This window comes from Protopterus annectens, chromosome 6.part1 (genome assembly GCF_019279795.1).
Source record: "Protopterus annectens isolate FY-2018-M chromosome 6.part1, PAN1.0, whole genome shotgun sequence".
NCBI lineage: Eukaryota > Metazoa > Chordata > Ceratodontiformes > Protopteridae > Protopterus > Protopterus annectens.
This window is the reverse complement of record NC_056738.1, coordinates 351,560,118-351,583,382: the sequence shown is the minus strand read 5'-3', so window position 1 is coordinate 351,583,382 and position 23,265 is coordinate 351,560,118. Positions and strand designations below refer to the sequence as shown.

Below are 23,265 nucleotides of genomic sequence, written 5' to 3'. Positions count from 1 at the left end.
AATAATTCAAGTTTTTTTATGGATGAAATAAAATTTTATGCAGTTTTATCTAATCCATTGATGAAATGGATACACAGACACACACACACACATATACCCCCCCCCACACATATATATATATATATATATATATATATATATATATATGGTTTCTGAAAATTTTAAAGTACTTAATGTAGAGTAACTTAATGTAGAATGACTTAATACCTCTAAGAGCTAATGTTTTTATTTTTTTTTAATTGTTAGATGTTCTGATTGGCATAGGTGGACATGTGGTCTACTTACAAACTCTTAAGAGAGTTGCTAACCTTTGTGCAATTCATTCTGAAAAAGTTTCATGAAAAATGTATTGGAATGAAAGCGTATAATAAAGTTTTGGGCTTTTGCACGAGCTGATATTTTTTGTTTTTTATAGTTTTGGATTTAACTTTGTTTTATTGTAGACACTGAAATATGTAAAAAACCTGAATGACCACTGTGGTGAACAAGTGCAGATTCATACTCTTCTGAGAGAAATCCACTTATTATTAACCTCAGAGTCCTATTGTCCAACCCAGCAGTGAACCCGGAGTCCTATTGTCCAACCAGCATTTAATTTATGCAATTAAATTAACACCCCCTTCTAAGGCTTCTTAAGTTGTTCAATATTTTTTTATGGCAGCAGTTTCCTGAATTGAATGTGAAAGTAAAAAATTAAGTGAAATCAAACGAGGATATAATGAAGCAAATGGGGTAGAAAAGGGGGTAGTTACAGCAGTTGGAACATTGTTGTTACATGCCCGAGTGGTTGACATGCTAATTACCCTTTGGTTTTATGTACAATTATAACTATGCTTAAGGTGTAAAACTTACATATCTGTTTCTTTACCCTGTGAGTTAAGGGACATCCAGAAATGTGTCAGACACCCAAAACTCTTAGGAATGGCAAACAGCCCTGACCTGCAGCACATATCCTTTACATACTGTAAAAAAAAAAAAAAAAAAAAAAAAAACATGAGATGACCTGTTTAATATTGAGGCATTTTACTTAAATCCATCCTTTATTTTGTTTTACCCACAAAATATTAGCTTACCTCAGAAAAGGTGAGGTAAGCAGCTTCTCTATCTTTACTTAAGCACTTCACTTATACTATTCATTTATGACCCAGCAGTTTCTACTGCTCAGATGCTAGGCTTAGTTAAGATAGGTGCCATATCTTATTTTAATAATGGTCCTTGTACTATCTTGCACTAGGACCCTGGGCCGGCAACAGAGGGAAGACCACTTTACTCAGGTATACTCCTACTGTAGAATACAACAGACAGCACAACACTACTTTCGACATCGCTGCAGTTCCTGTTATTGTATTTTTTCCCCTTAAAAAACAGAAAAAAAGGTGTCAGCATTTCTTACCTATAATAGCAGCAGACAGGGATGGTCTGATGAGTGGTAAGGCACTGTCGTAGGCCTCCTTTAGAGTGTACACAGACTTGTCTTTGTGGTTTACTTGTAGGATCTGATGCAGCTCCCTCATTACAGCCACCCACCTCTTCATGTCATTTTCACTCTCTGCAAGGAGAAGCAGAGAGCACTTGTGGGGTGCTTCAAGCTGTGAGGCTGTAATCTGGAAAATACAAATTCAAAAGTCAGAATAAGGAATCAGTAACGCAAAGAAAATACATTCAGCATTACTTCTGCACTTCTCAGGTACTACAATTACCTTTTATAACTCCTCTGCAAACAGGAACATTGTTTTCATGCATCTCTCTAATCCTTAGCATTACCACATACTCATACCATGTACAAAATGTTTCATGCGTTACACTGTACTGTTCAAGTGACTTAGACCCAGTGAAATACAGAGTACGTGTGACTCTGATTGCCATTTTGTAGTTAGCTGTTGAGATGTAAACGTGTGTTTGTAAACTCTGTTTAACATTTGTATTTAAAGATGCTGCTATCCATCCAGATATGCGTTTGTATGTATTAAAGCATCTGAATGAAACCCCAGGCCGCCTTGTTTTATGTATTAAGAGATGAATGAGCGACATGTTGTCAGAATTAGCATGTCTAAAAGGACGTGGTGTCAGAAGAGGCATATCTAAAGGACATGGAGTCAGAACTGGCATATCTAAAGGGATAAAGCTAGAGACTGCTTGGCTAAAGTAACTAGAGGCACTTGCGTAGAGATGGTGGAATATACAGCAGTGGACCATCCCAAAAATGTGCACACTTTGCAAAACTGGTCAGAAATGAATTTCAGACATTAAAACTTGCTCAGCACTATTTCTTTTTTGCATAATATGAAACGAGACATACAGAACTCTAATAATATTCACAAACAGATATGTACTATACTGCGATAAATACTCAAATTACTACACAAAATGTTCGAATCAAAGTTTGAATTGCATAACGCAAATAAAATAAGGGGAAAAGTCCGCATTTTCACAAAGCATATGTATTTTTCATATTAACCAAAGATATTGAAGTTATCAGAAGTGTATAAAGTGTTCGCATGTTTGTGCAGTGTTACAGTAAAGTTGTTTCACAAAGTGCAGCCATTACAGGGCATATTTCACAAAGTTTATTGTGCATTTGAATGTTGTTACAAGCTCACAGAACAGTTTATTTATACATAATTATAAGGGCCATAGTTTCAGTGTTGTTTGTGCATACTTTGTGGGCATGACGGATTTCGAAAACCCAGTGCACTTGTGTTTGACAGTAACATTGCTGAGAACCGGAAAGTGTTTAAGCAAAAGTACATTTTCATACAGGTTGCATTTTCTGATAAAGATGACTGCACAAAGGCATTTATTCTGCTTAATTTAGCTGGGTCAGAAGCCATTGAAAGGGACCACTCATTTGTGTATGCACCTGCTGTTTATGCTGGAGAGGGAAAACCATCATATTGTTACACCGGCTGAGTCAAAGGAGAACCCAGAGTGCTTAAAATGTATGTTTACAGAAATGTGTAACCCTCCCAGACAAATGTCACAATGAAAAGGCACTTATTTTACACAAGGAATCAAAAGCCTGGTAAAACATTTGCAGCCTATATATCTGACCTGAGAAATAAGGCTAAAACATGTAGATTTTGTGACTTGAGGGATGAGTTGATAAAGGACAGACTTGTGTGTGCTATAAAAATGATGCTATGAGAAGATTTTGCTTTGTGACAGTGATTTAACTTTGAATAAGGCCATTGAGATTTGCCAGATATACAAGCTCATAGAAAAGCACACAGATATGCTTACAAATGAGAACAGCTCTGGAAGGCACAGAGATAAAGCTCATGTTGATAGCATGCAGCATGTTATTAAAAGAAACAGGCCCAAGCACATGGCAGCTATGGGGTTTCCCAAGGACTGCTGCTGTCTCATCAGAACTTTCTAGCTTATTCCAGACTTTGCACAGTCTCAGTGAAGCATTAAGAGTGAGTCCGCAATATCAAAAGGACTCATGGATGCCACCACTTCTAATGTACCAAATTTCATTGCTGTCGTAATTATGGCAGTGATCATGAATCTAAAAGGGAAAATATTTAGCTTTAGGTCAACAATGCCACAAATGCAATAAATGGAATAATTTCAAAAGATTTTGGAAATCAAAAGGCCCACATTCTTTTATTAAAAGGGAACATTTTAAGAAACAAGTTAATAATTTAGACTGTGGAAAACCTACTCTGTCAGTGGTGTGCTTCACAAAATGGTCAATACAGTAGATTTCAGGGCCAAGCACTAAGTATTTTGTACTGTTCGGATAAATGGCAAACTCACAGAGCTCAAAGTTGACACAGGTCCTAAATGCAATGTTATGTCTGCAGAAACATTTGTTAGAGTGTGTAAAGGTGTAAGGCTTGATTTGGGCAAGGAATCCAAAAGCTTGTTGCTTATGTAGGTGAAGAAAGTCAAACCAAAAGTTTAGTAGTGCTTTCATATTACTTCCAGCAGAGTGGTAGAAGCTACAACTTGTTATTTTATGTGGTCAAGAGGCACGTCCAGTCATTATTAGGGCTCAGAGACTGTTTGAAAATGGGGCGGCTTTCACTTAATAAGGAAGCCCACTGTGTTAGCTTGAAAGACCACTACTCTAATTTAGCTCAGCAAACTACACAAACTTCCAGTTGTGTACTCCATGAAGTTAGACCCAGAGATCAATCCAGTTATCAGGCCAGAACCTAAAGTTCCAATAGACATGCAGGACAGAGTCAAAGCAGACTTAGAAATAATGGTGAAACAAGGTGTAATTTGTCCAGTGGAAACTCCAACTGAATGGACATCTTCCATGGCAGTAGCTCATAAGAAAAGCTCAAATGACATTAGAATATGCATTGATCCACAAGATTTGAACAAAGCGCTAAAAAGGCCTTATCATCCAAAGCACACAGTTGAAGACATCACAGCCTTGATGCTAAATGCCATTACTTTTTTCTTTCTTAGATGCAGAGTTCATTTTGGCAAATTCAGCTTGACAAAATATCCGCACAGCTTACTACTTTCAGTACTCTTCTTGGCAGGTACAGATTTTTGAGAATGCCATTTGGGATAAATTCTGCAACTGGTCTTTCAACATGCAATGGAGCAATTTTTTTCTGGGTATCCTTGTGCTATCATAGTAGACAAACTGGTAGGAGGTCGTGATGAAGCAGAACATGACAGAAACCTCAGAAAAGTTCTAGAAAGGGCATGTCAAGTGAATCTTAAGCTTAATCTGCACAAATGCAAATTCAGGCTACAAGAACATCCTTATGTTGGTCATTTGTTTACTAGTACAGGCCTATGACCAGAGCCTTCCAAACAAACAGCCATTCTCAAAATGCCAGCTCCAGACAATGTTCAAGCTCTGCAATGTTTTCTTGTCATGGTCAACTACCTAGGTAATTCATTCCAGATTTGAGCCAGCTTTTGGCACCACTCAGAGAGCTGACATGTAAAGATGTACCCTGATCTTGGTTAGAGCAACACCAAAGAGCATTTGATGTCCTGAAACAGAGAATTACTAGTCCACCTACTCTCAGATACTATGATGTTCACAAACCAGTTACACTTTCCTGTGATGCTTGAAATTTGGTCTTGGTGCAGCCATTCTACAAGAGGATCAACCTGTTGCGTATTAATCGAGAACTCTTACCCAAACTGAGATGTAGTATGCCCAGATCAAGAAAGAGCTTTTGGCAATTGTGTTTGCATGTTTGAAGTTCCATGATTATATTTATGGTGGACCTAACCAGATCGAAACAGACCACCAACCATTAGTCACAATCCTGAGAAAACCAATGCATTCAGCTCCAGCTAGACTGCAACATATGATGCTGAGACTGCAAAAATACAATTTCAATATTGTCTCTACAAGAAAGGCAAACTTCTTTATCTTGTTGATACATTATCCAGATCACCCAGAAATACCACTGAACAGAATGACAATCAAGGTTCTCAATTGATTGATAATTTTGATGTCATGGAAGTGCACAATTTTTCTTCCACAAGTCTTGATGAGCAGAGAGATCACACAGCCACAGATCCAGTTTTACAAAGGCTCAACCACTTTATCAAGGACAGCTGTCAAAGCAATCTAGTTTTACCTCAAGAACTACAACCTTATTTTCCATACAGAGATGAGTTTTGTCTGACAAAGGCATTATTACGAAAGGTCCGAAAGCAATTGTTCCAAAGTTCTTGCAATCTAAGTAAATTTCTATCTTGTATCGTGGTCATCCAAGAACTGAATCTACCAAAAGAAGGCTGAGAGTACTAGTATTTTGGCCTTCTATGTCATAGGACATTGAGAGAGCACTTTCATCTTGTTCAGTATGTAATACTAATAAGCCAGATCAACAAAAGGAACCACTTCAGCTTAAACCAGATTCCGGAACTACCTTAGTCAACAGTAGCCACAGACATCTTCGAGTTGAATGGGCAACATTATTTGGTGTTAGTAGACTCTTACTCCAATTAGTTTGATATTGACTTACTTCCTAACCTAGCATCTAGCACTGTCATTACTAAGATGAAGTGTCATTTTGCTGTACATGGAAGTCCACACAAATTTATTTCTGATAATGGCACGCAATTTACAAGCCAACAGTTCAAAAGATTTGCTGAAGAATGGGACTTTACTCATGTCATAAGTAGTTCAGAGTACCCGCAATCAAATTGTTAAACAGAACTGCACATTCTAGTTCGAAGTGCAAAACAGTTATTTGAGAAGTCTAAATGAGACAATATTGATGTTTTTCTGAATCTCTGGAATCTCAGAAATGTTTCTTGTGATAAACATCTTGGTTCAACTGCTCAGAATCTTCTGTCGAGACAAACCAGAATCACATTACCAATCAGTAGTCAATTGTTGGTTCCATGTGCCAAGAACAACAGAAGAGTGAAAGTCAATCTGTTGAAGCAGAGTCTGTCCCAGAAGTCCTACTACGGATAAGACCAGTAAACCTCTCAATCCATTATGAAAGGGGGAAGTGGTAAGGAGGTTATGATCAGATTGGTGTCATGAAGAATACTGATCCAGAGCAGAGATTGTACATCATGGAATCAGAAGGAGCAATTTTTAGGCAGAATCGGAAACATTTGAGACCGGTGTCCCTATATCACAGAACATAGGCTGTGAGAAAGACACTATCTCAGAGTGAGTTGTCCAGTGTTCCAATTCCAGAGGACATTTCAGAGGACAATCTTGAACCTATGATTAATCCAGAAGTTATGATATGAGTTGTGCACCGCAGACTGTCCCTGTTGCTAAACTTACTCCCAACTGTTTTGTTTCGAGATATTGTCGAATCTCTAAACACTGTAGCAGATATGAAGCAACTTGGACACGGACATTGTGTTTTGTTTCCAGTGTATATAAGTAATGCATGCCTAGCTCTAACATTGTTTTGCATAAAGGGCAATCTTTTTAAGGATGAGAAGGTAGATCAATGAGCATGTGTACATAACTTTAAGAAGTTATCCAAGGGTATGTACGAGCCTGACTGCCATTTTGTAGTTAGCTGTTGAGATGCAAGCATGTATTTTTGTAAGCTTTGTTTGTATTTAAAGATGCTGCTATCCATTCTGATGTGTTTGTATGTATTAAAGCATCTGAACAAAACCCCAAGCCTTCTTGTTTTATGTAGAGATGAACGAGCAACAATACGTAAGCTTAGATTTTGAGTCTCATTATTACGGGACTCAGAATGCCAAGTCCTTACTTTTCAAACTGTTACCCCTATAAACTGGTCTCTGCACACATTTACATCCCATTTTCAGTTAATTTCATACCATTCGCCTACTCTCCTGCTTTTTCTACAAGGACTTCTCAGTGTGACGCATCACTTCATCCAGCTACATAAAAATTACTCATTTTATTAGAAACACCTACTCTCAATGCTGTCACATCACTCAGCACCCCTAAATAAAATTACTCATTTTCCTGATATTGTCATTCCTTCCAACTCAAAGTACCCCCCTCCCCCACAAACACACACACACACAGTCCCACTGTAACTGCTCTTATCTCCCATTTTTTTAAATAATGCATTTACAAACATAGGAATTACTGGTAAGGACAAAGAAAATAAGTCCACATTGCCAAGCTTGCAAAATGCAGTAAACTCTGTCCCCTATATACATGCCCACAGTGGTCTTAATTAAGTATGCCTCCTCCCTTATATTAGTGGACAGGACATTCCAAACTAGAATCACCTTGTCTGCACATTGGTTCATTCTGTTAGCAGTATAGCTGCAATCTCTCCTTTGTATGTTTATTTTCTCTGAGACCTTACTTAATCCACAAAATTGAAAGACAAGAGTAAAGCTTTCAAAAAACATTAAACTCTTTGCAACTGGGAGTGTTGTCAGTAAGATTTGTAATGTAAAATGCTTGTAACTAGGATTGTGTTGGTGTGGTTTATTTTCATTTATCATTGGGTTGCGCAGTGGTGCAGCATTTAGCATTGTCGCCTTACAGCAAGGGGTTCACCAGTTTGATTCTCAGCTGGGGTGCCTTCAGTGTGGAGTCTGAATGTACTCCCTGCATTTGTGTGGGTTTCCTCCAGGTGCTCTGTTTTTCTTCCACATTCAAAAACAAGCGTCTGGAGCATTTCTGCCTGGATCTCCACTGAAACTGGGCTATGTCCCAGTCGGACTTTCCTAGTTAACAAAGGTTAAATAAATAAATACAAATAAAATACATTTATATAAAGGTATGATTGCTTATGTCGTAAGTGATGGTTTAATAAAGATGTTTCTTGTATAAAAAAAGGGCAGGAATTAAATAATTTATGTAGTATTGATTAGGTTATATGATATATAGCAATATATGTGAAGTATAATGATTGTTAATATTAACTCATTAATACAGTTTGATTACTTTTGCATAAATGTAAATTTGCCTATGTCACAAGTGATAATTCAATAAAGGTGTTAAAAAAAAACAAACATTAAACTCATCCTTTGACTTAAAATTCCAGGACAGAACTGAAAGTGTTGAAGTCAAAAGTGCTTCATCTTTTTCTTCATGATACATGTGAGAGAATACAAAGTTCATCATGGAACTATCCACATAAAAATGAACTAGCACCTTAGCTTGGCACCTTTAAAGTTACTAAATCAAACCTATAAAGCCCATTCAGAAAAATCCAACCAATGAAATAACACACAGTTAAAGAGAAACAAGGGAAATCTGCAACTGTTAATGGAAGGAAAATAACAAAAAATATAAAAACAATGCACTGGTATAAAATTCATAAAACATATTTTATGTCTCCAAAAAGTACAACAGTCTTCTCCAGGGAGGCCTGCTGCTCTACAGACAGGGGTGCCCTAGACTATACCAGCTTGATCTCACTGATAAACTGAAAAAAATGATAAGTGGAAGGATGACTATTTCTTTGTGACAGTGGACATCAGCAATACATCAAACACATCCAAGACTTAAAAAACACAGTTTCTAAGCTTTTACTTACAACATAATTTTTTTCTCCTTTGGAGTTATTTTCTGCAGTTGAAAGGCAGAGCAAGTTACGCTAACATGTTCAACAGATTAAGGCTGCGTGTGTATACATATATATATATATATATATATATATATATATATACATGGGTCTGGGTTACAACGTCGACAGATGAGAAGACCGACAGCGAAATCACAGACGCCAGAAGATCGACGGATGAAAACACCGACGCGGAGAACACCGAGATGGGGAAAGGATGTGTAAGTATGCGGTAGTGACGGACGTTAGGGTGCGAGTAAGGTAAGTGTGCGATGTTGACGGTCTGTAGGGGTAGGGGTGGGTTAAGTGAGTTAGGGTTAGGGCGCGGGTTAGGTAAGGGTGCAGTAGTGAATGTTTTGGGTTAGGGGCGGGTTAAGTGAGTTAGGTTAGGGCGCGGGTTAGGTAAGGGTGCAGTAGTGAATTTTTTTAGGTTAGGGGCGGGTTAAGTGAGTTAGGGTTAGGGCACAGGTTAGGTTAGTGTGCGATAGTGACGGACCTTAGGGTTAGGGTTTCGGTTAGGGTTGTGGATAGTTGTGTATGTAAGGTTTAGTGTTTGTTAGGATTTAGGTGTGCTTGTGTTGTGTGTGTGGTTTTTGGTCAGGGAATTTGTTTTGTTTATTGGTTGTTGTGATGATGTGTTGAGTGTGTGCGGTGTCGTGTTTGTGAACTGTCGGTGATGTCGTTGTCGATGTGTGCTGTCGGTGTTATAACCTAGAACCATATAGATATATATATACACCCACATATATTAATATATACATATAGGTGTGTGTGTGTATATATATATATATATATATATATATATATATATATATATATATATATACACACACACATGTATACAAACACACACACACATATATATATATATATATATATATATATATATAGATACACACACACACATATATATATATATATATATATATATATATATATATATATAGATATATATATAGATATATATATAGGGTCTATATTAGAACATCGAAGTATTACTACATCGAATGTTCTAATATCGAACCAATTCACTCAAAACTCCACAACATCGAACACTCAGAACAGCAAATTTTTTCCCAGGGAACAAATTTGCTGTTCCAACAAAGATACACACAAGCACACCAAAATACATAATCCACACACACTTCACAAAACCCTACACTAAACCATACATACACTACTAGCTACCTACTTACCTTAACCCAACCCTAACCCTAAGGTCCATAACTACCGCTCAATCACCTTACCTGCTCTCTAACCCTAAAGTCCCTATCGCACACTCACCTTGCTCGCTCTCTAACCCTAAGGTCCCTATCGCACACTCACCTTCGTTCGCACACTTCCCTTAACCCAGTCTGTAACCTCCGCTCCAGTCGAGGAAATATGGAAGCTGCAGAAACGGACCATCGAATACTTTCCCTAAGAAAGTATTTGATATTCTGCAGCTTCACTATTTTCAGCGTTCGATGCAAAGGGTTCGATATTAGCACATTCAAAGTAGTAATACTTCGATGTACTAATATAGACCCATAAAAAATATATATGTAGAGAGAGAGAGAAAGAGAGAAGAATATTATTACAGGAATCATGTAGTCTTTTATAAATGCTACTTTTTTCCTTTACAGGACTTCACTTATAAATGCTATTTTTTAAACAGAAAGAACTACAGCATTAATTGTAGATTTCTTTTGGAAGATGAACTTGAACAGATTTGGAACTGAGTTTACTTATACAATGATACTCCAGTGCCAAACCCTTTGGCTTGAATCAGTTCTTTACCATATGGGGAATTTTTGACCATGCAAAGAATCAGTATTGAGGATGAAGATTTCCAGACACATGTTATTTACATTACTCATAGGTTAATGTAGAGGAGCTACAGTTCTGAACATTTTAAGGACTTTAACAGGGTTACTGGTACATGGTCAATTTCCTCAATATACCCTGATCCCAGTCTAAAATAAAGTCTGGTTCTCTTAATTGTCATACAAAGGAATACATGCCATAGATGGAGAAACCTGGATAAAAATCTCAAGACCACTGCTGAGAAGATGAAGATTCACAGCTATCATACAGGACCTCAAAGTTTTATTATTTACGCTAGCATCCAAGTCAGATGTCTTTGGCAGTTCTCGAATCTATCCAGTAGAAGTTACCTTTAGTAATGGTAGCACTAAGGCCACCCTACCATTGCTAGTGGACAAGATTCTCACCAGCAGATTTAGATCATCAGATGTGATGAAGTGGGTTGCAGAATTTGATAGTAATCACTGCAATACTATGATCCTAAACAATTACTGGGTAATGAAGTGTCTTGCATATCCCAACTAAAGAAATTTACAGACTAGATTTAGAAAAATCTACAAGCATAAATGGAAAACGCTGTTTTTTTAGTAGCTGAGATATGAATACCCTTTATACGATTCAGAACATCTGCTTAAAGAATGCCTGTGCCACAAATACAAACTTACATCATCCAAAATGGTATACTCTGACTTGCAATTCTACATATTAATAAAGCATAATACAACTGTTTCAAAGTTTGTGTGGCATATCTGTGCCATTTAACTTCCCTGGTGCATACCATGTTGAGTTTGCTTGACATCTTTGGATACTATTTTTTTAAATAGGAATTTCTCTTCCTTTTACAGCTTTACATCTCATTACATTCAAAATCTTTGCCATGCTGTCTCTGTTGACAGAGAGATAATGACCTGGCTACAATGCAGGCAACATGAATTTGGAACCAACAGGGGAGGGAAATGAGTGCCCATTCACCACACACTGCACCAATTTCCTAGGTGGAGACCACAGAAACATGCAGAGTATGTTTATCCTAGCAGGCAGGAGTCATTTATAAACTTACATCACTCACAGCCACCCATGACACCCACTGTGTGCCCTCTCAGGAGAAAGTTCACTGTGTGTTAGGGATGGTAAATATCATATCCCTTAATAACGACCCTCTTTTTATCAATTCTCGACCTGGTAAGGTGAATGAATGGGTCAATTATTCATGATAATGTACATTGTTAGCAGGGAGCTGGAGAGCCAAAAAATGTTTAAATATTTGCCCATTCAGCAAGGTGTTCATACAGTGCTCTCTCCTGATGAGACTATGCACATATTCTCTAGCTCACTCAGATTTTTGCTTTAAACAGCATGAAAGCTACAGAAAGAAGCCAGTTCTGTTCACAAAATTATACGAGATGAAGCCAAATAAAACAATCTGATCACTCTGGTGAGCAAAGGGAATGAGTGGGTTTTGACAGAGTAAAATATTTACAACTCACAAAAGTAACATTTACACATTCTCTAAACACGAAGCAAAAAGGCCCACTTAAGTTTACAAAATGTCAAAGAACATAAATCATTGGATGCCCACACAGAGATTCTAAATAAAATAATTCAAAGTACTCCCATTCTAAGAATAACCTCAAAAAGTGTGGAATAATGTGCCATATTGTGGGTCTTCAATGACAGAAAAACAGCATGGCAGCTTTACAGGCACAATTAGACTTTTTTTTGGATAGAACAATCTACAAGATTATACTACTTAACATGGCGCAGGTAGGTTAAGTACTGAAAAAATTATAAATTAAGAAAAAGAGTATACATTTTCAGTTTCCTTAAGGACTAAGGGATCAACTAAAATCTCTCCAGTGCAAAAAAAAAAACAAAAAAAACAAACCTTCACTGTACAGTGGCTTTCCATCCAGAGTTAACCTAATTGCATCTACAATTTCATCCTTTTAAGAGGTTCAATCATGTCATCCTGCTATATCATTAGTGCTGAAAGCCCACTTCCAAAAGACCTTAACTTAGTCCATCATCATCTTTTTTTTTTTTTTTTTTTATTAACTAGACTTCCCTCTTATGTTCCTTAAAATAAGTACATAGTCTTGATTGGAAGTACCTAAATTATTCATTAAAAATATCCCAGTCTCAAAAATTCAACAGTTTTATGATAAACAAGAGTGGTAAGTTGGGCTGCCTCATCTTTTTATGGTCATTGTATTTGTCCTTATCAGTAACAGTAGAACTGTGGTCACCCAGTAGTCTCTAGAACTCCACAGCTAAAAATGAAAAGGGTCAAATGCTTTAGTCCCAGCAGGTAACTCAAGCTACCGCTGCAAACTTTGTAGCCTTAATCTACTCCCAAGGTAAACTATTTGTTGTTTCTGAATCCAGCTTAACCCTCTAAGACTTGATCAAAATCTCTCTATGTTTTTTAACTTGTCCATTCAGGATCCTCAATGTTTTGTTCTGCTTCAGTCTTCTAATTAATGATCCTCCTAGAGTAACATGGCAAGATGAAGTGCCTTTTCTGTTCTATGAAGGACTGTGACAATGCTAGCCTGCTAAGTTCTGAAAATAAAGATCTAAACCTAGTGGTTTTATTCAGTTATAAAAGAAAAAAAAGGGCTAGCAATCAAGAGAAAATAACTCTAGGAAATGGGCAGAAAGGTGGCATGGATAAATCTGTAATGATGATAGCCATACAGCCTTATCTACAGCAAATGTGGAAATCAAAAAGAAAAAAAAATACCATGGTTCCCAAAAGAGCTGACTAAACTTAAGAAGCACACCACATTCAGAAGGTAAAAAAACAGGAGAACTATGACACAAAATAGCACCATCTTAAACAAATAGAAGGGGATCCAGTCAAATAAGCAAAGGCCTGAACTAAGGAAAGGGTAGACTGTTAAAATTTCATAAGTAAATAAGGGAGCAAATGAACAGAGAAGGATGAAATGCAAGACAGAGTCATGTGAAGGAGGGACAGAGCAGAATAAAAACCTGAACAGTTAATGAACATTTCTGCTTAGTATTCATAATAAAAAAGGGATAGATACACTTCCATACAAGTAGATAGTCCCAGAATAAATGGATTGATTGCAGTTCTTTTTCAGAAGTGATGATTCTGACAATCTCCAAACACTGAAGCTAGGCTAAGCAATAAGGGAATGGAAAAAGCACCAACAAAACAACTGTAGAACTTGACAGGCTTCAAGATCATCTTAAATGTTCCTTTAAATAAAGCATGGCAGCAAGGTTACTAGGTGCAGTTCTGAAGTGTAAAAGGTTAAAATTATATTGCATGTGTATTCAGAAGGTTAGTGCATGTGTCACAGTACCATGAGTGGATATATGTAAAAGTACAGACTGTTGTACTTCATTTCCTGTGCCTGAGGCAGCATTCTTCCTAAATCACATGATCATATGGTAGAAAAATAAGTACCATAACAGAGATTAAAAAAACAACACATCCATAAACTTTGACATATTTTCATTAAGATATTTAGTAAAAGACTGGAATAATGAACTGTATTATAAACTGCATTAGCTAGCATACTAGCAATGATATGATTATTAAAGCTTTACTATAAAAGATTATGAATTATTTTGTTCAGAGAGACAAATTTTCAGAGTATGCTCTACCATACATGCCATTTTTATTAACAGATTATTTTAAAACTTGGTGACTACTGAAGTTTATTTTATAACACTTTGTTAACCTTAAAAGATTACAAAAATGACAGATCAGACAAAAGTAGTTTATTTATAAGCAACAAAAATAAGATGCAGAGTTTTCAGCAGGAAAAATGTATAAAGTAGTTTAAATACGTTTAGTCTTCATGCTAGGAGGACAGTGAGAGTAGTAATAAAGTTATTCACTGTAAACAATGGATTCTGAGATGGCATCATTCCATAAAGCAGATGTAGAAAACCGGAGACACAACCTGAAGCGTATTTGACCTAGAAGAATGGGATAAAATATTCTGATAGTGTGTGAGATGTAAAAAAATATGACTGAACGAACTTCTCATCATGAAGCAAATATACAAAGTGAAACCTCTTGTGGAAATTGTTGGATCAAAATTGTGATGCATGAAGAGAAAATAGTGAAATGTAAAATGCATATGGGAAGCATAAGGCAATTCTTGTGGGGGGAGGTAAGAAATTGAAACCTACTAAAGCAGACATTGCAGGTTATCCATTAGATAAGAGAAATGGCGCACTTCATGGTCAGTCCTGCTGCTATATTTAAACTATAGTTATGATGTTTCAAATATTGCTTATTCTGGATTATACAATGACCCCCCCCCCATTAATATTCCAAAACATGACAGTGATTGGTCAGCGTGCACATTATAAATCAGACTTATACTAATGGAAAAAGGTCCAGTCGTCCGGACTTTTTCCATTAGTATAAGTCTTTTTTTTACAGCAATGGAGAACGCAAGATCTCCATTGCTTTTTAGACACTGTCTTCACTATGTTAAAGGAGTTTAACATATCGAGACAGCTTTAAAAAAAAGCAACGGAGATTCTCTGTTGCTTTTTTTTAAAGCTGTCTCGCTATATTAGACTCCTTTAACATACCGAGACACTTTGTAAAAAGCAAGGGAGATCTTGCTTTCTCCATTGCTTCCACCCACAGCTCTGATGTACTGCATAAGCATACGCAGTACATCAGAACTGCCGCAGAATACCAGATAACTGAGGAAGGGCATCAAGGAGGCATTATACAATGTCATTATTTCATAAAAGCAAGTATTTTTTTTTTCTTAACTAATGTCATTGTATAATAGCTTCGCCCTCATGACCAAACCACACCAACTGTGGGTAAAATCCAGCATTACCCACACCCAGGCATGGGTTATTGCCATAATGTACATGAAAGTAAAAATTAAAAGTCAGTAGAAACCTCTGATTAGCTGTTAGACAGATAAAAGTATGAACATACAAGGTTTTGCTCTTGAAATTCCAAATTTGCCAAAGCCTCTCAGTGACAATGTTGCCCCTTAACAGATATATTCAACTACATTAGCTATTGTAGTTACACATCCTGTGTTCTAAATGCTTAAAGCTTTACATTTTTCCTGCTATAATAATCCTTTTAAGGATGCAGAATGACTTTGGACCCACTATGGTGCATCTTGTTCCACCTTCTGGTTGTACTGGTGAGTTTTTCCCAGTGGGACTCACAACTTCACAGGACTCTTTTTACATAAGATTAATCCAACAAAAAGGCCCCATGATCATTATCATTTTGATCCATGGAAACCGGCCTCATTAATTTCAGTCAGTCAAAACTGAAGTTAACTGGCAGCCATTCTGACAGGCTATTACCATAATCATTTTCTAAATATAAACAAATCAGACTTTAAACTGCAAGACATGCACTGTACTATGAATCTTGCAATGCTAATCCCTCACAGAACCATTGTCCCAACCTTAAATGCAAAGTGCAAACTTAATTACACACAGTTTTATAAAGTACTGACACAGTGTTGCTTTTCTAGAGAGAGAAAAATTCTGCAGAGTATTTTTCTTTCATGCAGTGTTCAACAACCATTTCTGAATAATGATGTCACAACTATGCGCAGTTACCTTGAATATGCATGGTACATCCTTTGGGTTGGCATGGATCACATCAGAATGTAGCACAGAACTCACTGAGAAATGTTCATCCCTATACAAGACAAAAGTATGGTTACATAGTAGATCATGCAAAACATCTCAGAAGACTGAGCTTTGTGTGTTGCAACTCATGAAGGACATACATTTGGTTAGATTTTCCAGTTGTAGTTCTTATCTATTATTCCACAAGCATCCCCTTTCAGTAATGCCAGTTCCTGTTACAAGCTGTACCCCACATTACAGCATCTCTGCCTGTACTATTCCAAATGCTGACACAGTAGGTGGGTTACATCTCTGACATTTTTATGTGGGCCTTGTAACTTCTGAATGAAAGGTAAAATGGATTCTAGAAAGGCTAACTTGATAGACCATTGAAGAGATATTATAATGTACAATTCTCCCAAGCTAGGTATCTGATCGAATCCTAAAATACAAATAAGAATGGGCAAGAATGTAATTCTTATTTTATCCTTAACCTTAAAAGTAATGCAACCACAAAACAAATCTTACAATTGCATTCAAATCCTAAACATCTGCAGTAAGGCACTCACTCACACACCGGTATATACTGAATTTGGCACTCTTATTTCAAAAGAAAATGCACCTTCCTTGTGAGGATAAGTAAACTCCATGTTACTAGAATCTTCCACAGTTATGGAGAACACTGGACCATGTGGAACTCTGAGCCCAGAACACTGACTGACATTAATATATACCATCTAGTTTTTTTATGCAATTCAGTCATGAAAATATTAATTTCTCCCAACTTGAGAAGGAACTATGCTTTCTTAATTAAGGTTAGCAAATGTAATATACAGAAATCCATTTGGCAAGGTAAAGGATACAACAGTTTAACACTGGATCGTTTATAATTTACAGAGCTTGGTTCTGAAAAATTTGGTGAAAACTCAAGTTTGTCCTTTCACTGATCAGATGATTGTGCAATGAAGTGATTCGCTAAACTACTGAAGTGTTGAAAAGTAGCATTGTTTATCAAACTGCAAAGATAATTTTCCAAGTGTTTTATTCCTCTGCTTAAAAGGAACAGAAATTCTCTTCTAGCTGTGTACTCTGCTTGTAAGGTATTTGGCTGAAAAAAGTTTTCTAATTCCTTCCTTAATGACTTCTTCTACAGTTATTCAGAATCTATAATATAGTACTAGTCAGTGTATGGTGCCAAGAATGCAGTGTTTCACAAGTATACTAGAGATGTCAGCTTTTCAGAAATTAGGTAGCAATATAACTTCTGTATGTGCCAGGCTGTGTTTCTTTATTTAGCCCAGAACTGAAAATTAAATTAAATACCAGTGAGGTTGCTGTGTGGGGAAGTGGAGTATGGGTTTATGGTTCATGACATCCGGAAGCATATCATTAATGGGTGTTGTCTGCTCAAGTGCTGGTTGCCTTTTTGTAGATCAATGCCAACTGAGAACTTAAGTGCAGTTTTAAGACTCCTCTTCAGATTTTTAGTGGCAAACTGTAGGACTAATGACTGTCAGAAAAAGATCTGTCCTTCAGTCTCAAAATACTGGCATCTGTCAAAGCGCGTAAGTGTTGTAAAGGCACTAACAAGGTCCAGCCATCTCAATTACCAGCAAATCTCAACATATCTAAACATCTTAAAATTCTGTCTGTTTGAAATGCATGCCCATTGCCTAACTTTCTGGAATTTCATTTTACTACCCATAGTTTCAACCCACAAGGAGCTCAATGGAAAAAACTCAACCAGAAGTGGAAATGCAATCACCGGTTTCTGTCTCTAGGAACATGCTCCTGGTGATCTTACTGAAACTGATGTGCAGTACAGAAGCCACAGCAGTTCTGCATTCAGCTTCTGTTACTATATTATTTTCTATCACCTCTCTAGGTACTTGTAGCCACACAATAATATTAGATTTCCACAAACACTGTGCACTTTGGATTTTAGGGTACACAGTTGCACTATGTATAATCATTTCTCGATTGCTAAACTTTGGGGAAGTTGTATTTCTTCTTTAAATTGGAGAACAGTGGGTAATCAAATGGAATAGTTTATTTTTTTCTTACAAATCTGAAGGTTCTATTGTCAATATTGCTTGCTTATATTTCCATGAACAATTCCAAAACCATGCTATGTACAAGGTTTTAAAAGATTTAATCTTGAAGCTTACACAATGGCAAACTCCTGCTTTAATATTTGACCTCTGTTGAGTGCAGGTAAAGTGATAACTGTTTTTATAATAATTTATATGGCTATAATTTTCACATTTTTCTAGACATTTCAGCAAGCAAATAACACATACCAAACTCCTTAGCCTCATATGAAAGCTCTCAGCTAGATGAATAAAATGTTACTGATGGTGTGTGTGTAACTTGAGTGGTTGCAGAGATATTCTAAGTTGTTTACAAAATATTACAAATGTAACCGTTACTGTGTTTACTGTGACTTATAAAATCCAGTTTAAGACCTAGAACCTAAAGAATACTACCACCACACAAATAGTTTGTGTTGAAGTGTTTGTCATTTATACTGCTATCATAACCTCTATGGTTCCAGACATATGATCATTTGTTTGAAATGTGAGGACAAAATTTGGTTCTGCCAAAAGGCTTAGGCTCCGTCCATTGGAAGTTACAGTGCCAACTTCCTGATCTCCACTGGAGTGAATGAGTTAAGATACAGGCCATTTTTTTTAAATTATTGGTACTTATTTTTGTATTGGCTTGCATGACCTGGTATTAGTCCCCTGCCCTTTCAATAAGGCAGCCCATGATTAAGCTTTCAAACAAAATCAGATTAGATGCTGCCTTACAGACCAGGCAAAGGTCACCACAAAGTAAATTACAGGAAACAGAAAAAAAAAATGACAATTTCAGATTTTTTTCTTGTAAGGGACTGAGCAATCATATATATAATCAATAATATAAGGTATATAATCTCACTGATAGAAGCCTAAAATGTGTGAAACGTAATTGTTTTTATTTTCTTTGTGACCTGAAAAATGTGTAAACCAGTTAATTTTTAACTGTGAATTGCTGAATCAGGTTAACTGAACAATACAGTGACACATCTTCTGTCTTGTGTTTCTTCTGAATAACTAGTAAACAGAGTTTGGTCTGGTCTGCAAAATGTTACTTTGGGATTGCAATTATTAGACCTTTAAAACCCATTAAACACATTTATAACATCCATGTTTTATATATTCATTGCTTCTTTGAATTAATTTAGGGTAACATTCGAAAAGATGTTACAGTAGCTATTATGGATCATATCATTAATTCCATCCCACTTTAAGCAGACTTTGATTGTGCTGAAACAAATGTTTTATCCTTGGGTGGTTACAGGTACTTAACATTTTACTTGTATCACTGTTTATGGAAGAGAGACCTTAAATGATGCTTGGAACATTACATCTGGACACATTTACAAGGCATACAGTAAAACTGTATAGCTTGTAACTTCAATATAAATAAAAAAAATTATAAAAATACATGCCTCATGTCAAATAAATAAAAATAAAATAAACGTACCTCATGTCAACTACTTGGGATACAGTTACACCAGGCTGGGAATTCTTGCCATCTCCCATATCATACAGAAAAAGTTTATATTCACTGAGAACTGCATATGCTTTTTGCCATCCTTTTCTCACCCCTGCTGGCTTTGGAACCTGTTGGAAACAAATACATACAATGCACACCATGTTCGAGTACAGCTGTAGAAAAAAGTTCTGTAACTGCAATAATTTTGTGACACAAATATTTGTTTTTAACTGCAAGCTTCACACAATGACGCCAAGCTAAAGGTACACATCTGGCATATACATTGCAAGTGACATGGTTCACTCTTGGGGTGAAGAATACATGTGGCTTAAAAATAACTTAAGGGAACTACTGGTTCACTCTCACAAGGGTAAACTTGATATGGGTCCTGACATTGCAAAATGTTGGAAACATTGTGAAAAACACCTTGTATTCAAGAAAGGAAGGAGAACAAATGCAAATTTCCCAAGCCACAGTTATTACTTCCATCAAGCACTATTGCAGACTGGGTTTAATCACTCCTATCACCCTCCCATCCATAGCCATGTTACTTTAACTGGGAGACCATCCATAACTTAAAGTAGTGGGATACTCAGACACTGTAGGCTTGGACTTGATATCCATGACATCTGCACTTACAATTGTACTGCAGAAGCCATATTTACTACGTATACATTTCACATTGATGTGAAGGGTGCCATGCTAGTCCAAAATGATCTGTCCAGATGGACTTTCCAAGTCCACTAAAGCACTTGATTAATCAAGTAATCACGGCTATAAAATCAGTCCTGAATCCTAAATTTGATTCACAAGTTTTGAAGGCAGATCCAGTCCTAAACTAAAAAAACATACAAAAATAACTCCAAGACTTGTAATTCTCTACACTTGTTTTCTACCAATAGACTCCTCCACTAAAAAAAGCTAACTCTTAGCCTATTAAACAAAGAGCTGGTGTCTTATCAGACTTCTTAATCTTTAAACTCCTGCACCTACACATCAACACCACCTTCCTGTAAACTCTCACCGATATTCATCTCGTACCTCAGGAGCCACTTCTGGTTAGGGCCAATTCTGCAAACACAGGTTCTCTCTGCTAATCCCGAAACTATGGCATGAATTCTCCCATCCACATAAGAATATAACCACATTCAGACTAATGAAACATAACGAATGTACCAAACTCAGGCTATATAATCTAAATATCTCCTTTACACAAGCATCCATCCTCATTGGAGCACATCCTCTTCTCCAGTAAGCATCTAATCTGCATTATGTACATAGATTTCACTTCTAAAGTCATCTATTAATATTGTTTTCTTGCATTAAATCACTTGCTTTTACTAGAAACTGGGCTTGGCCTGAAATTTGTCATTATTAATTAGTGCCCCAACCTAAAAAAAAAAAAAACTAAAATAAAAGACAGTTGTGTAAGTAAACTCACCATAACAGTAGATGTTTGAATGATCACTGCTGCAGTAGCCTTAGTCTTAGATATATGGGTTACATCCTGCCAAGGATATAACAGTCATCCAGTTTCCAAAGCTTCAGGGCACGTTCGACCCACCCAAACTGTCTGACAGCTTGAACAGAGCTGACTAAAAGACAAGTTTGGGTGTGAAGACCTTCATATCTCCTACCAACACAGAGAGGGAGGCTGAGCCTTCAAATGACAATGCTAGGAAGAAAAAAAAAATAACCATACCCTGTTATAAATACACCAAAAAACTATGGGGATGAATGGGAAGGAGTGGCTACTGCAGCAGTAATCATTCAAACCTACTGTTATGGTAAAGTTTACTTACACAGCTATACTATCTTCATAATTTTGTTCAGTGCTGCAGTAGCCTTACCTATATGGGTAGATTACCCTAAGCATAGTACATTTGGGATGTGGAAGGAGAAGAGTCCAGAAGTCCCTGGAGAATGGTCCTAGCAAAGTCAGATCTAGACCTAGCAAAAGAATCAAGCATATAGTGGTATAAAATATGTGCAGAGGACCATGTTGCTGCTTATAGAATACTTCTAGAATCTAACCTTTTCCAAAAAAGCCATAGATGAAGCCAAGGTCCTGGTAGAGTGGCCCTTGACCCTGCCTGGAATAGTTTTGCTGTGGTGTGTATAACAAAAGGTAATAACTTCAGGCACTTGGACATAGTCTGCTCTTCACACAGGTTGCCACTTCTTGCCGTCAAAAGAAATGAACAATCTGAAGACATTCTGTGAAGACAGTACCTGGGTTGTCAGTGGACCTCTAAGGTACAGTATTCTTTCTTCCTCATTTTTAGTAGTAGTAAAAAAAAAATGGAGGAACAGTTAGATTAGCTTAAAGTAAAATTGGATATCACTTTAGGCATGAAAGACAGATTAGTTCTCAAAGAAACCCAATCTCTGAGGAAAATGCGATAGGTCTGACTCACCATAAGATCTTGCAACTAAGATTTTTTTACAGAGGATAGAGCAATCAGTAAAACGGTTTTCCATGTTAACAAAACTCAGCTCAGAAGGATTATCTCATTCAAATGGAGCAAGTGTTAGCATCTCCAAAACAAAATTAAGATCCCAAGAATAGGCCACTGTTTTTTCCTTGTAGGAGTCAAGTAAAACCCTTTATAAATACATTTTGACACGAAAATGCCTTGAAACAGGAGGTTCCATGGGTAGACATGCGGAAATGGCCACTGAATGAACCGTGACAGAGAAATAAAAAGGCTATAGGATAGAAACTCACAAAAATATTGGAAAACTGTAGAACAAGTAGCCCTGAGTGGATGCTGGTTAAGTTTTCTGCACCAACTTAAAAACCTTTTCTCTTTAACATATGATTTTCTACTTGCAGGCTTTCTTGCGTTCATTAGTACCTGGTGTACTTCCTCAGTAAATAGGTTCCTAAATGGAATTAAGATCTTATCAACTAGGCTGTCAGGTGAACTTGACTGGGGTTCAAGGTGTATCAAACACAGTGAACCTGTGTGAGTAGATCCATTCTGTAAAGAAGCATGTGGTAATTGCCCCTGGCCATTTCTAAAAGGAGGAAGCACCACTGTTGCCTATGCTAGAAAGGGAGCCACCACAATTATCTCGGGGGATTCCTTCTGAATCTTCAGAAGTAACCTGGATATCAGTACATTCCTATCCAATGAAAAGAAAATGAATGTCTTCCAGGCCTTCTTGCATGGAGTCCAGGAGCAGAATCTTGTCAGTTGATTATTTAGAGAGGAGGCAAATGGGTCTACTAGAGGAACTCCCCACACATGAATCATGTCTTGGAAGACCCCCCTGATCTACTCTGTACCCTGCAACAAGCTGTAAATGGAGCAAAACAGTTTGAGAACACTCTTGGTGCAGTGGA

The 23,265-nt window shown here is 37.0% G+C and overlaps 1 protein-coding gene across 1 annotated transcript in view; it reads right to left on the bottom strand.

The window, feature by feature from the left end:
• The window catches only part of CDC42BPG (CDC42 binding protein kinase gamma), a 1,192,486-nt gene that overhangs the window by 165,769 nt on the left and 1,003,452 nt on the right, over positions 1 to 23,265 (bottom strand). The window contains exons 26-28 of the mRNA XM_044075379.1: positions 19,905 to 20,044; positions 16,365 to 16,446; positions 1,394 to 1,604 (exon numbers count right to left, since the gene is read on the bottom strand). Coding sequence (XP_043931314.1) covers positions 1,394 to 1,604; positions 16,365 to 16,446; positions 19,905 to 20,044 — 433 coding nt within the window. The remainder of the gene's footprint in view (positions 1 to 1,393; positions 1,605 to 16,364; positions 16,447 to 19,904; positions 20,045 to 23,265) is intronic.